The sequence below is a fragment of the Chiloscyllium plagiosum genome, unplaced genomic scaffold, assembly GCF_037043375.1.
Source record: "Chiloscyllium plagiosum isolate Xiang-an unplaced genomic scaffold, Cpla_swu_hap1 HiC_scaffold_7, whole genome shotgun sequence".
Classification (NCBI taxonomy): domain Eukaryota; kingdom Metazoa; phylum Chordata; class Chondrichthyes; order Orectolobiformes; family Hemiscylliidae; genus Chiloscyllium; species Chiloscyllium plagiosum.
In genome coordinates, this window is record NW_028270145.1 from 10,765,905 (window position 1) to 10,780,246 (window position 14,342).

General features: G+C 41.0%; 1 protein-coding gene across 5 annotated transcripts in view; it reads right to left on the reverse strand.

Moving 5' to 3' along the window:
* The window catches only part of armc8 (armadillo repeat containing 8), a 102,041-nt gene that overhangs the window by 86,975 nt on the left and 724 nt on the right, over positions 1 to 14,342 (reverse strand). The window contains exons 1-2 of one of the 5 annotated variants that reach the window (XM_087988698.1): positions 13,621 to 13,721; positions 7,057 to 7,094 (exon numbers count right to left, since the gene is read on the reverse strand). The exons of 1 other annotated variant lie outside the window; for it this stretch is intronic. In XM_087988698.1, the coding sequence (XP_087844824.1) occupies positions 7,057 to 7,062 (6 nt within the window). In that variant the 5' untranslated portion in view covers positions 7,063 to 7,094; positions 13,621 to 13,721. Of the gene's footprint in view, positions 1 to 7,056; positions 7,112 to 13,620; positions 13,723 to 14,342 lie in introns of those variants that run through there. 3 more of the 5 variants (XM_087988699.1, XM_087988696.1, XM_087988700.1) reach the window with 3 other exon arrangements.

Here is a 14,342-nt window from a genome sequence, read left to right on the forward strand (position 1 = left end):
CTTGAATTCTACTTATGCAGTTTAGATCCATGCATGATCTCCATACATAGCACTCTTAACATTTCTACAATTAATATTGAACAATGACTTTCTCAGACAGCAAGGACTGGTAACGTTTTCGTTCTATCCATTCACTGCTCTGCACATATTTGTTGTTTCTTTATTACACCTTTGCTCTGTAACAGCATGCTTTTAAGACTTAAATCTTAACATCTTTCAGTTCTGAGGAAAAAGCATCAACCTAAACATTAACTCAGTTTCACTGGCTCCAGACCTGCTGAGAACTTCCAGCCTTTTTTGTTTGTATTACAGAACTAAGTTGACACATTTAGATTCTGTAAATTACTCCAAAACTGAAGACAATTATTATCCACAGCCAGCAGAAACACGTAAGAATTAGGATATTTTCTCTAGAATGTAAAATGTTAAGCAGTGATTTGTTCGAAGTATTCAAGCCATCATGGGGGATTAGGCTAAATCAGGAGTGCCATGCAATCTTCATCTCCAACAAGAGAATCTACATTGACCCTTGACATTCAAAGACAATGTCATCATTGCATCCCCGCACAAATCAATATCTTGAGAGTTAAAACTGAGCAGAAATTAAACTTAATTAGGGTTGTTGTGGCACAGTTATAGTATCCCTATCCCTGTGCCAGCAAGGCTGGGTTCAAGTCCCACTTATTGCCGACATGTGTCATAAACAGGTGGGTCTTGAACCCAGTCTTGCTGGCTCAGGGGTAGGGATAAACATCCATAAACAGCTTAATGAATATATATCTGTAAATACTATCACTCCAAGAACGAGTCGAAGACTAGGAAACCTGCAGCAATTAACTCACCTCATGACTCCTCATACCTTGTACACTACCTACATGGCACAAGTCTCCCTACTTGCCTGGATCAGCACAACTGATTAACACTCATGAAGCTTGACACCATCCAAGCTGAAGCAGTCAGCTTGCTTGGCACATCTACAATCACTCCTTCCACCATCACTGAAATACAGGAGCAACAACATGTACCATCTGCAGGAGACACTGCAGAAATTCACCTAGGTTCCTTCAACAGCACCTTCCAAAGCCATGACTAATATCATCAACAAGGACAAGGGCAGTAAACGCATGGCAACACCACCACCACCTGGAAGTTTCCCTTCAGGCCACTCACCACCTTGATTTGGAAATAGATAGTCATTCCTTCAGTGTTGCTGAAGGAAATTTCAGAGTCCCTCCCAAACGGCATGGTGGTTCTATCTACATCAAATAGAATGCAGCATTTCAAGAAAGCAGCTCAACAACACCTTCAAAGGGTGGACAATAAATGCTGACCCAGCCAGTGACACCGACATCCCATGAATGAGCTTTTAAAAAGAAAAATTTCTTGATGAGTCTAAAATTGAGAAATGTGGGATAAAAATCAGATCCAGTCAATTTGGAAATTAAATTATAAATATTTCTACATACAATGGTAGAAGTTTCAAATTCCTTTATACAAGTGATAGTAGATCTAATATCTATTTTAGAAGTGAAGGATAGACTTTTATGACAAAATGTCACTGATCTGAAACATCAACTCTGTTTCTCTCTTCACAAATACTGCCATCAACCTTTAAGCATGTTCTGTCTAAGCAGTGTGATTGCACAACCATTGCAAGAGTCCACGTATGGTAGTTGGCATTTCAATGCCATTCACAACAATGATTTCTGGTTTCAGAAGTCATTGCCATGATCAAATTTGACAGGGAATGTAGGCTACTATTCTTGCTAAAAAAAAAAACAGAAAATTCTGGAAATAATTTCAGATTTCCAGAAAACATCAAAAAAAGTTTTACTTTTGAATTGATAATACTGGAGAAATATTTTTCTGCATGATTGGTGATGCATGAAATGCTTTGTCACAGGGAAAGGGCAAGGCACAGACCATCACATCTTTTAATGATAATCTGTACAAAAACTTAATAAACAGAGATAGTTATACAAAAAGTGCAGGGCAAGGGGAATTTGTCTTGGATTGCTACAATAAAAAAAACAGACATTTTGTGCTCAAAAATACTACCAATATAACCTCAACAGCAATCCTTGAATCCTTTACAGTAATGCTCAGATCCAAAAGAGAAGCTCTGATCAGCTCTGGATATCCATTTATCTGGGATTCCAGGGATTTTACTTCAACTAAGCCCTAGTTGTTGTAAGATGAAAGGTTGCAAATGGTATGAGCATCTTCATAGTTTGTCTCCTCAAAATTCATTGGTGTTTATCATAGATACAGAATCACAATCTCATGGAATAATATAAAACAGGTGGCATCCATTTGGTACATTGTGGCTTTACTGGCCCTTTGAAAGAGCTTTCCACTTTGTTCAATTCCTCTGCCTTTACCTTAGAAGCGTACAAATCTGAATGTACATCAAAAAATCTAAATACTACACAAGATTTCAGTAGGTTTTAAAATATATACAATAGTATTCAGGAAAAGCTATTGCATATCACTATACTGAATTACCAAAATTTCAATTTCCTAAACATAAATTTTCTTTCAATTATTAAGAGATGTGGCTGTTGCTAACTGGATCAGCACTTAATGTTCATCCATACTTTCCTTTCAGATGGTGGTGATCTACCTTCTTGAGCCGCTGCAGTCCAGCCGGCATATATACATCCACAGTGCCATGAGAGAAGAGGTTCCAGGATTTTCACCAATCAACACTTACGGAACAGCAATGTATTTCCAACATAAATGGTAAATGCCTTGGAGACAAACTTGTAGGTGGTCTTCTCATGCATCTCCTTCTAGGAGAAAGTGGTTTTGGAAGGTGCTGTTCATGAAGTCCTGGTAAATTTCTGCTGTGCATCTTGGTGCATGCTGCCACTACAGACTGTCAGCAGTGGACAGAATTATTTATTTATGGCTGCGATGCAAATCCAATGGGTTGCACTGTCCTCAACAGTCTCACATTCTTGCATCCTTTTCAAGTTGCACTCATCCCAGAAAAGTATGGGGAATTCCATCACACTCTTGACAACGTGCCTAGTGAGTCAACAAGATTTGAAGAGTCAGGAAGCAAGGTACTCAATGCAAAATTCCTGCCTCTGACCTGGTCTTGAAAACACAGTAGTTACATGGCAAGTCCAGTTTAGTTTCTGGTCAATGGTAACTTTCAGAATGTTGATAGTGGGGAAATTCAGCATCTACAAAGTTACTGAATATCAAGGGGTGGTGTAATATTCTCTCTTGTTGGAGATGGTTATTATCTGACAATTATGTTGCACAAACATCAATTGTCACTTGTCAACCCAAATGTAAAGAGCCTGCGTTTGGACACAGTTTGCTTCAGTATGTGAGAAATTGTGTGCAATGTTTAGCACTATTCAATCAGCAGCATACATCTCCACTCTGACTCAATGATGGATGGGTGGACAGTGATGAACAACAGCTGGCAGCTGATGATGTTTGAGGCCAGGATACTATCCTGAGGAAGGAAAGGCTCCTGTGGTACAGTCATGGAGTCCCTAGCTCTGGACCAGGAGGTCTAGGTTCAAGTACTATCTGCTCCAGAGATGTGTAATAACATCTCTGAATAGGTTGATAAAAAAAACTACCCTAAGAAACGCTTGCGGAAGTGCATTGGAGTCAAAATGACTGACCTCCAAAAACCACAACCATCTTCCTTTGTGCTTAAGTATAACTACAACCATCAGACTATTTGTCCCCCCATTTCCATTGACATTAGTTCTGCTAGTCCTCCTTGATGCCACACATTATCAAGTGCCAGCTTGATGTCAAGAACAGTTACTCTCAGATCACCTCTGGAATTCAACTCTCCGGTCAATATTTGAACTAAGGCCATAATGAGGTCAGACGTTGAGTAGGCTGACAGAACCCAAAATGAGCATCACCAAGCTGGTCGTTGCTAAGCAAGAGCTACGTGATAACACTATTGATGACCCCTTCCATCACTTTACTGATTAGCAAGAGGAGACTGACAGGGAGGATTTGTCTTGCTTTAAGTGGACAGGACGTGCCTGGGAAATCTTTGACATCGTTGGGTAGATGCTAGTGTTGCAGATATAATGGAACAGTTTTGGAACTTTGCATGGTGGTACAGAAAGTTCTAAAGAACATGGCTTCAATAATATTACTGGGGTCTATGGCCTTTGCAACAGTCACTGCCTTCAGTCTTTTCTTGATCCGATAAGGAGTGAAATAAATTGGCTGAAGACTGACATCTGCTATGCTAAAGACCTCTGGAAGATGCTGAGGGACGATCCACTTGATGCTTTGATAAAGACTATTACAATTGCTTCAGCCTTACCTTTTGACTGATCCATTGGGAACCCCTATCATTGAGGATGGGGATATTTGCACATCCTTTGAGTGAATTGTTAAGTTGTCCACCACCATTCAACACTGGATTTGGAAGGACTGCAGAGCGTAGGTCTAACTTGTTGTTTGTAGAATCATCTAGCCCTGTCTATCATTTGCTGCTTATGTTGTAGGCACACAAGTAATTAATCCTGTGCTGTAGCTTCAACAAGTTGATACCTCACTTTTAGGAATACCTGGTGCTGCTCCTGGCATGACCTCCTGCATTGTTCATTGATCATCTGGCCTAATGGTAATGGTGGCAAAGGGGCTATGTCATAAGATAGCAAATTGTGTTCAACTACAATTCTGTTGCTGCTGATAGCAGCTCATGAATACTCTGTCGAGTTGCAAGAACTGTACCCAGTATATCTCATGTGGTGCTGTGACAGTGTCACAGGTGATGGAGTGTGTGCTGAATGTGAAGCTGGGATTGCGCAGCAGTTACTTTAACCAATATTATAATGTATAGGTGCATCTGCAACAGGCAAACTGGTGAGGACGAGCTCAAGTATGTTTTTTCCATTTTGTTGGTTCCCTCAACATCTGCTGCAGATTCAGTCTGATCGCTTTGCCTTTTTTAGGGCTTGACCAGTTTGGTCAGTAGTGGTGCTGCTGAGCCAGTTTTGTTATGAACATTGAAGTCCACTATCTTACCTACTGAATATTGCCAGCATTTTCTGCTTTTATTTTCCCATTTTCCAAGTCACGTTTAGCACCGTGCAATACGTCTTCATGAGGACCAGAGTTAACGTTGAGGACTCCCAGGGAAACCCCCTCCTGATCGTATACCATTGTGCCATCACAACTGCTGGGCTTGTCCTGCTAGTGGTACAGGACATTCCCATGATAGTGAAGGGCGTTTATCTGGGACAGTGTGTAAGGTATAATTCTGAGTGTATGATTATGTCAGTCTGTTGCTTGACTAATCAATGAGACAGCTCCCCCATTATTGAGAGGAGCTGTCAGACGTTGAGTAGATCAACGCTGCAGGTCAACAGGGCTGAGTTTGCTGTTGTCATTTCTCCCCTCTGCATAAAATAACAATCAGCTGATTTAATTTACTGTTTTCAAGTGATAAAAATTCTGCCAAAGTATTTTTAAAACAAATGGCCATGTAGTATTAAAATAACACAGGAATTTATACAAACATGTTAAACAGGGTGCTAAAAGTAACAGGGATTAAACCTGTTGGAATTGTAATTATTCAACGTGATTTACAAATTATAAACACAAAGTTTAAAATGCTAGGTTACAAACAGTTCAAAAGCTAAAAGTAATGACAGTAATTCAGTCAAAATTCACTGTGCCTTACATTTTCAGAGAAATTAAAATTTTCAGTGCTGGGCTAAATACAAAGCATGAAACAAGGTAAGGCAATTCAACCATTTTTTTCATAAATCAGTTCCAATACCAATCACCCAATACACAAAAGTCTCTGAAGGGAGAGTGCAAAGATACTCCTTGCCAAAAATTAATGCAAAGAAAACTCTGGCCTGATTTTGCAAGTTTTATTTCCTCAGCAACAAGCATATTCTTAGCCTTTGATCATTTACAATTGCACTTAATCTTTATAGAGAAAGTTGAGAGTTTTGACAAATGCGTTCAAAATTATGAAGGGTCCAGCAGTAGACAGATGGCAACTGCTTCATTGGCAGAAGTTTCAAGAACCAGAGGATACATGTTTATGATAATTGACAAAAAGAAACATGCGGCAAAACATTTTTTGTGCGTTCAGAGTCTAGGATGCACTTGAGTGTGTGGTGGAAGAAGATTCAATTCTAGTTTTCAAAAGTGAAATGGAAATACAGTCAAAGAGAAAAGATTTGCAGGACCAGTGGAACAGGCAGGGGAGTTGAACCAGCCAAGTTTCTCTTTCAGAGAGCCAGAACAGACACAGTAGGCCAAATGGACTCTTTCTGTAATATGACTATTGTTATATTTAGGTGGGATTGGTTCCATGATTGTTTAAAGTGGCGTTCCATGATTCTGTCAGGTTATTGTCAATTTTACAGAAAATAATTTACAACTGACCAGATGTACACAATACCACACAGTTTTATATTTGGCAGTCCACTTTACTATAAAAGTAACAGCTATGCAAATAATATGCTACATTCAGTTTGTACTGATTTACTTTTGATATACAAACCCGATATTTGTATACATGAACACTTTGGTCTCATATCACAATTTAATTAGCCAAGGAACAGTAGCAATGTTATTTATCTATTTAAAGATATTGTAGAGTCAGATCTTTTCTAGCTAGACTATATTCTGCTAAAACTAATTACAAAGAAATGCATTGCTCTGATACTTCCAATCACCATGCAAATGCTGGTTGAACTATAGAATAATATCTTACCCTTTAGTAAATATTAATGAGATGAAAGAATAAATATCATCATGTATTAGTAGCACTTGCATCTAACACATCTTTGTATTACATTTCAAACCTCAACCAAGTTCTAAGTGAAACTTGATGAAAAACATGGCCTGCAATGAGCTAAGTAAGAAAAGAACTTTTTATTCATTTCTGTGAATTATCACATTTTGTCACACCTACAGAGAAGAGATGCCTCTCATACTCTCCAAAAGTAATCAAAAAACAAATTGGCATGCTCCTAGCAGTATATAGTGCGACAATCATTGACTTTTTTAGTTCTCTATTCCACTGTCCCTTTTTCTTACCTTCATTGTTACACTCAGTGTTCCACTTTATTGCTGTTCTGTAGTGAGAAAATCAAGAAACTGCAAAATTAAGTGACAATGACCACCAAAATAGAGATCTTTAAAATCTGCACTGGAAAACAGCATGCTCTTTAATTTTAGAAATAGCACCTCAAGAATTCAGTTAAATTGAATAAACAGAGCTAATATGTCTAAGATGTAAACATTAGATTTTAAGCATGAAGAATTACCAACATGTTTTGCATTATCTACACAATTGAAAGTGGTGAAATCTTGCACTGATCAGAAACATTCACTCTGGAAAGACCTCTACAATCATTCTAACTTAGAATTCAAAGCAGGCTCAGTCAGTATTCAGATGGAACAAGTTAGATTGTGTATTCTCTGGAAAGTGACTGATACATGCTACAACTGGGGCTAGCTGAGAAAAAAGCAGATTGGAATCAGGTTCCCGTACTCCAATTAGCAATTTCATGAAGAACTTCAACTAAACAATAGCTTATTTTACATATATTATTATTCTTTAGTTCCTACATTAAAAAGTACATGTTCTAGTGTGTTAGAACTACAATGTATAATCACAGTTCCAGGACAAAAAGTTGAAAGTTCCAACATCATTACAGTAAAAATTACATTCATTTTTTTTCTCTTTAACCAAAATCTCACTGATTGTATTTTAATCAATATTGTTAAAATCACAAACACAAGTTTTTCTCAGAACATTTAGGCATAAAAATGCAATGATCAGCGTTTATCCGCTATTTTCCCATTGAAAACCAATGATTGAGAAGGAAAAGAGCTAGTACTTTTTCTCTATTATAGTTAAAATAACAATGCAACCAGAACATTTCAAAATGAGTTAATGCAACTAACAATGGAGATATGCAAGTAAATGTAACCCCTCTTATCAGTATCTGACAATTCCCTAGTTGCAATATCATTGTAATATTGTGCATTGACTTTGAATATTACAGCAAATTCAAATTAAAGAGCTATGGATCAACATGAACAAGGTATAAATTGCTTTTCTCAATACTGTTCTCCCCCTTTACTGGAGATGTCGAGCCCTTAAGGTGGACGTGACATCTTCCCCAAATGGCCATTACTTAGGAGGGTGCCTTGATTACAGAATTATCTCAACTCAGAAAGCCATTTAACCTGTCATAGCTGCACCAACTCACTGAGTGAGCAAGTCAGAGATAGAATATTCAACTGCAATTATACCCAAGGCCATTGCTTGGGGTGCAATTGCAGGTCACTTTCTATTTTCTAATCTGAAGATATTGAGGACAATTAAAGAAAATAAATACAAAAAAACTGCCTCAATATTCAAATCTCTCTGTTGCACAGTTTAAATAGTTTGTAAGAGTTCAGGCTGAACATGCTCCCAATGTGGGTAGGCCAAGGATAGACTCCAGAAAAAGAAGTTAGGTCAGTGTTCCTGAAACTTGGGCCTCCAAGACTCCAAAACAGGGCAGCAATTGAGTGATCCTCATCTTACACTACGCAACAGGCAAATGAAAGACTCCAAAGTGCATTTTGCCACCAGCAAACAAGTGACAAGGATAAATCTCAAAAAGCTAAATGTTCATAATATAATTTATTTTTACAGACACATACTGAAATGCTCACAAAAACTATAAACTCTCCACTAAAATCACACAAATGGAATAATTTAAATGGCAGTCCATCACTATAGTGTCACTGTAATATAAGTTGATAATCAAATACTATAAATAACCAATTCTCCGAACTACAGAAGCACAAATATGTTAAACTACAATTAAAAAAATTTATATAATGTTGTTCAGGCTTCCCTAACATAACAATGTCACAGGTGCTTCACAGAGGTCTTGTAAAACAAGACTAGGACACCAAGCCACATGTTGGGACCACAACTATTCATGTTATACATTAACAATCTTATCAAAAGGAACCAAGGGCACTGCTACTACGTTTGCAGGTGACACAAAGGTAGATGGAGGAATAGGTACTGTTGAGGAAGTGGGGAGGCTGCAGAAGAACTTGGACAGGCTGAGAGAGGAGGTAAACAAGTTGCAGATGGAATACAAGGTGGAAAAGTGGGAGTTATGCACTTTCGTAGGAAGAATTGAGGCCTAGACTATTTTCTAAACAGGGTAAAAACAATGACTGCAGATGCTGGAAACCAGATTCTGGATTAGTGGTGCTGGAAGAGCACAGCAGTTCAGGCAGCATCCGAGGAGCAATAAAATCGATGTTTCAGGCAAAAGCCCTTCATCAGGAATAAAGGCAGAGAGCCTGAAGCGTGGAGAGGAAAGGCTTTTGAAATCTGAAGCACAGAGGGACTTTGGAGTTCTGGATCAGGATTCTCTTAAGGGTAACGCACAAATTCATTTGGCAGTTAGGAAGGAAAATGCAATGTTAGCATTCATTTTAAGATGGCGAGAATACAAGGGCAGAGATGCTGAGGCTGTATAAGGTTCTGGTCAGCCTGCATTTGGAATATTATGGGCAGATTTGGACCTTAATCTAAGGAAGGATGTGCATGCATTGGGTCGAGAGGAGGTTCACAAGAATGATCTCGGGGATAAAGGGCTTGTCATATAGTTGAGGATTCTGGATCTGTGCTTGACAGAGTTTTAGCAAATGAGAGGCCCAAATAGAGCAGACAGTGAAAATGTTTCACAGTGGGAAAGACTAGGTCCCAGAGGGCACAGCCTTAGAGTGAAGGAACAATCCTTTAGAACAGTGATGGGGAGGAATTTCTCTAACCAGAGGGTAGTGAAGGAGGCCTGCAGAAGGTTATGCAGGCCAAGTCTTTCACTCTATTTCTTTTTATTCATTCAAGAGATGACAGCATTTATTGCCCATCCCTAATTGCCCAGAGGGTGGTTAAGAATCAACCATATTTCTGTAGGTCTGTAGTCACCTGTAGACCAGACCAAGTAAGGATCGCAGTTTCTTTCTCTAAAAGACATTAGTGAGCCAGATGGGTTTTCTCCAACAATCAGCAATGATTTCACGGTCATCACAATCTCCTAGCTCCAGATTTCTACTGGAGTCAAATTTCACCATCTGTCATTGTGGGATATGAACTCAAGTATCTAAAACTTTAGCGTGGCTCTGGTTTAACAGTCCAACGATAATACCAACAGACCACTACCTTCCCTTTAAGACAGAGTTAGATAGGCTCTTGATTAGTATAGGGATTAAAAGGAGGGAGCAAAAGAATGGGGTTGAGATATTTATCAGCCAGGATCAACAGGCAGAACAGACTCATGGGCCAAATAGCTTAATTCTGTTCCTATATCTTATGGTCTTAGGGCATAATGGACATAGGACCGAAAACTTGTTGATGAGGTGGATCTTAAGGAATGCCTGAAAAGGAGGAAAACAAGATCAAGAGGTTGAGAGGTTTGAAACTATAGAATGGTCACAGCACAGAAGATGTTTGTCTATGCTGACTCCATAATGAATTCAATGGCTGAGGATGTAGGCATAACCACAAATACAAAGTAAATAAATTTGTGGATGCGTTATAGACCAAAATTAGAGAAGCACAGATATTCAGGAGAACGGGAAGACTACAGATATAAGGGGCCAAGTCATTAAGGATTTAAAACAAGGATGAAAACTTTAAAAATCAAGTCTTTTCTGAATCTGGAGGCAATAAACATATGGATGACAGTATTAGCAGTAGAAAAGCCAAAGTGAGGAGTTAGGTGATGTTATGTAGATAGAAGTAAGTCTTAATGATGCAGTACTACGTGTTGACAGAACATTTTGTGGCTACATATGACAATGTTGCACAATTAAACCTCAAACTAATGGGGCAGTAGATAGGGAGTAAAGTATATAGCATCACCCAAAGACAGCAGATTACTTCATTGTTTCCAATATTTAATTGGGGAAGACTTCTCCTCACCCAGTGCTACATATGAGACAAGCAATCTGACAATTTACAGAGATGCTCGTGAAATACAGAAAGATACTATCAGTGTACACATATGCAAAGGTGATACAGTTTCAGATGTTTTAGTTGAGATAGCATTCAAATGTGAATTAAAAGTAGGCCAAAGATAAATTCCTTGGGGCGGGTTGGGAGAGGAAGCATGGAGGAGGGAGAGATGGACAGCAGGTGTAACTGTGCAGAAATAGGGAGAGAAGTCAATGATCGCAATTCTTTGACTACAGTGAACTAAAACAAGAAGATTGATTAGAGCAGAGTGGTGGACGTGACCTTTATGTACTTCAGTAAGGCATTTAACAAGGTTCCCCATGGGAGACTGATTAGCAAGGTTAGATCTCATGGAATACAGGGAGAACTAGCCAACTGGATACAGAACTGGCTCAAGGGTAGAAGACAGAGGGTGGTGATGGAGGGCTGTTTTTCAGACTGGAGGCCTATGACCAGTGGAGTGCCACAAAAAGTGGTGCTGGGTCCACTACTTTTCATCATTTATATAAATTATTTGGATGCAAGCATAAGAGGTATAGTAAGTAAGTTTGCAGATGACACCAAAATTGGAGGTTACCTCAGATTACAACAGAATCTTGATCAGATGGGCCAATGGGCTGAGAAATGGGGTTTAATTTAGATAAATGCGAGGTGCTGCATTTTGGGAAAGCAAATTTTAACACGTCTTATACACTTAATGGTAAGGTCCTAGGGAGTATTGCTGAACAAAGAGATCTTGGAGTGTAGGTTCATAGTTCCTTGAAAGCAGATTCACAAGTATTTGGATAGTAAAGGTATGATTTCCTTTATTGGTGAGATATTGAGTACAGGAGTTGGGAGGTCATGTTGCAGATGTACAGGACATTGGTTAGGCCACGTTTAGAATATTGTGTGCAACTCTGGTCTTCTTTCTATCGGAAATAGGTTGTGAAACTTGAAAGGATTCAAAAAAGATTTACAAGGATGTTGCCAGGGTTGGAGCATTTGAGCTATAGCGAGTGGTTGAATAGGCTGGGGCTGTTTTCCCTGGAGTGTCGGAGGCTGAGGGGTGACCTTACCGAGGTTTATAAAATCATGAAGGGCAAGGATAGGATAAACAGACAAAGTCTCTTCCCAGGGGTGAGAGAGTCCAGAACTAGAGGGCATAGGTTTACGGTAAGAGGGGAAAGATATAAAAGGGACCTAAGGGGCAGCTTTTTCACGCAGAGGGTGGTACATGTATGGAATGAGTTGCAAGAGGATGTGGAGGAGGCTGGTACAATTGCAACATTTAAGAGGCATTTGGATGGGTATATGAATAGGAAGGGTTTGGAGGGATATGGGCCGGGCGCTGGCAGGTGGGACTAGATTGGGTTGGGATATCTGGTCAGCATGGACGGGTTGGACCGAAGGGTCTGTTCCGTGCTGTACATCTCTATGACTATGTGACTGCAGTCCAATGGAGCTGTGGGGAGTGGAGAGATTTTGGAAAGTGATGTGATGTGATGAACTGTGTCAAAGACAGTTGGAATAGATTGCCTTTGTCACAGAAAACCTGGTTCAGGTTGGATAAATTTAATTCTGGATATCAAAGAGAACTGCTCTGCTCTTTTCTTACAGTGTAGTGAATTTTTTGTCCCACCTCAGAGGAAACACTGAAATTGTCTGTAGCATTTCCAACAATGTAACACTCTATTCAGAGACAAGAGTTCAACCATTGAAGCACAGTTACCATTGTCATTTATTTTTATTCTTAATATATTACTTGGACTCTCAATAATTTGCTCTGCTCCTATGTAAACTTATTTCCAAACTTGGGATGTGCAAATTTCTGGCCAATTAAGCATTTTCAGGTAACTAACAAATTTCTTTGAATTTGGAAGTGGCAGAGGATCCAGGAAATAATCACTATCCGTTCCAATTCATTTGCACATGTTTACACAATGAAAATTCTGTTTGTGTTCTGGGACGTGAGGAAGGACCCTTTTTTTTAAAATGCAAGGAGTCGCAATGAATTGAAACCTGCTGCCACGAAGGACGTTTGATGGGGAGACAACGAATAATTTCAAAACGAAATTCATTGGCCATTTGAGTAAAATAAACTTGCAGGACCAGGTGAACGTAACTGACTGGATTGTTCCAGAGCGCCCTGCATGAACTGGACGGCCCAAATGGCCTCCCTCTCTGTCGCACATGACTACTATTACTCTCATCAGTTGCTCGTTCCTGAATTAAAGAAATTACGATTTAAGGGAATGGCCAGTATCGGGTAGCAAGTGTAAACATGAATACGGAACGAATAAACAGATGTTCTCTTTGAAGCCAATTAGAATTTTAAAAACAGATTTAAAAAGCCACAACGTGTAATTAAACACATCCCATTTTGTACAGATACGTACGAATATTAAACGGTCAGAGGAATGTATGGAAGCTGGCGATTTATATTTTAAAGGAGGCAGGTTTAGAGCAACTCTCAGGCCCAAACCTGCAGCACTATTCCCGGAGATCTAACATTAAAACACAGGAGCTGCGGGGGCAACGGAAACAGCGCCCACATCGCGCGAACACCACGTCGAACCCTCCGCTTGGGGATCACAGCCCAACCGAGGCCTGAAGAAAGGCCAAGCAGACGATCACATACTCACCGAAAGCACGCTCATCCGCATTGGGGCCTCCAGCAGACACGCCATCTTCCGCAGCAGCAGCACAGCGACCCAAGCCCCGCCCCTTCACACCGGCCTATCCCCACCGTCAGCAGCTGCCGATCCGAGCCCCGCCCCTTCACACGGGCCTATCCCCGCCGTCAGCAGCTGCCGATCCGAGCCCCGCCCCTTCACACGGGCCTATCCCCGCCGTCAGCAGCTGCCGATCCGAGCCCCGCCCCTTCACACGGGCCTATCCCCGCCGTCAGCAGCTGCCGATCCGAGCCCCGCCCCTTCACGCGGACCTATCCCCGCCGTCAGCAGCTGCCGATCCGAGCCCCGCCCCTTCACACCGGCCTATCCCCACCGTCAGCAGCTGCCGATCCGAGCCCCGCCCCTTCACGCGGACCTATCCCCGCCGTCAGCAGCTGCCGATCCGAGCCCCGCCCCTTCACACGGGCCTATCCCCGCCCTCAGCAGCTGCCTATCCGAGCCCCGCCCCTTCACACGGGCCTATCCCCGCCCTCAGCAGCTGCCTATCCGAGCCCCGCCCCTTCACACGGGCCTATCCCCGCCCTCAGCAGCTGCCTATCCGAGCCCCGCCCCTTCACGCGGACCTATCCCCGCCCTCAGCAGCTGTCTATCCCCATCCTCATTAGCTGCCTGAGCTCCGCCCTTTCTCACGTGCCTCTGAGTTCCGCACCCTTCACACGGGCCTGGCTCGC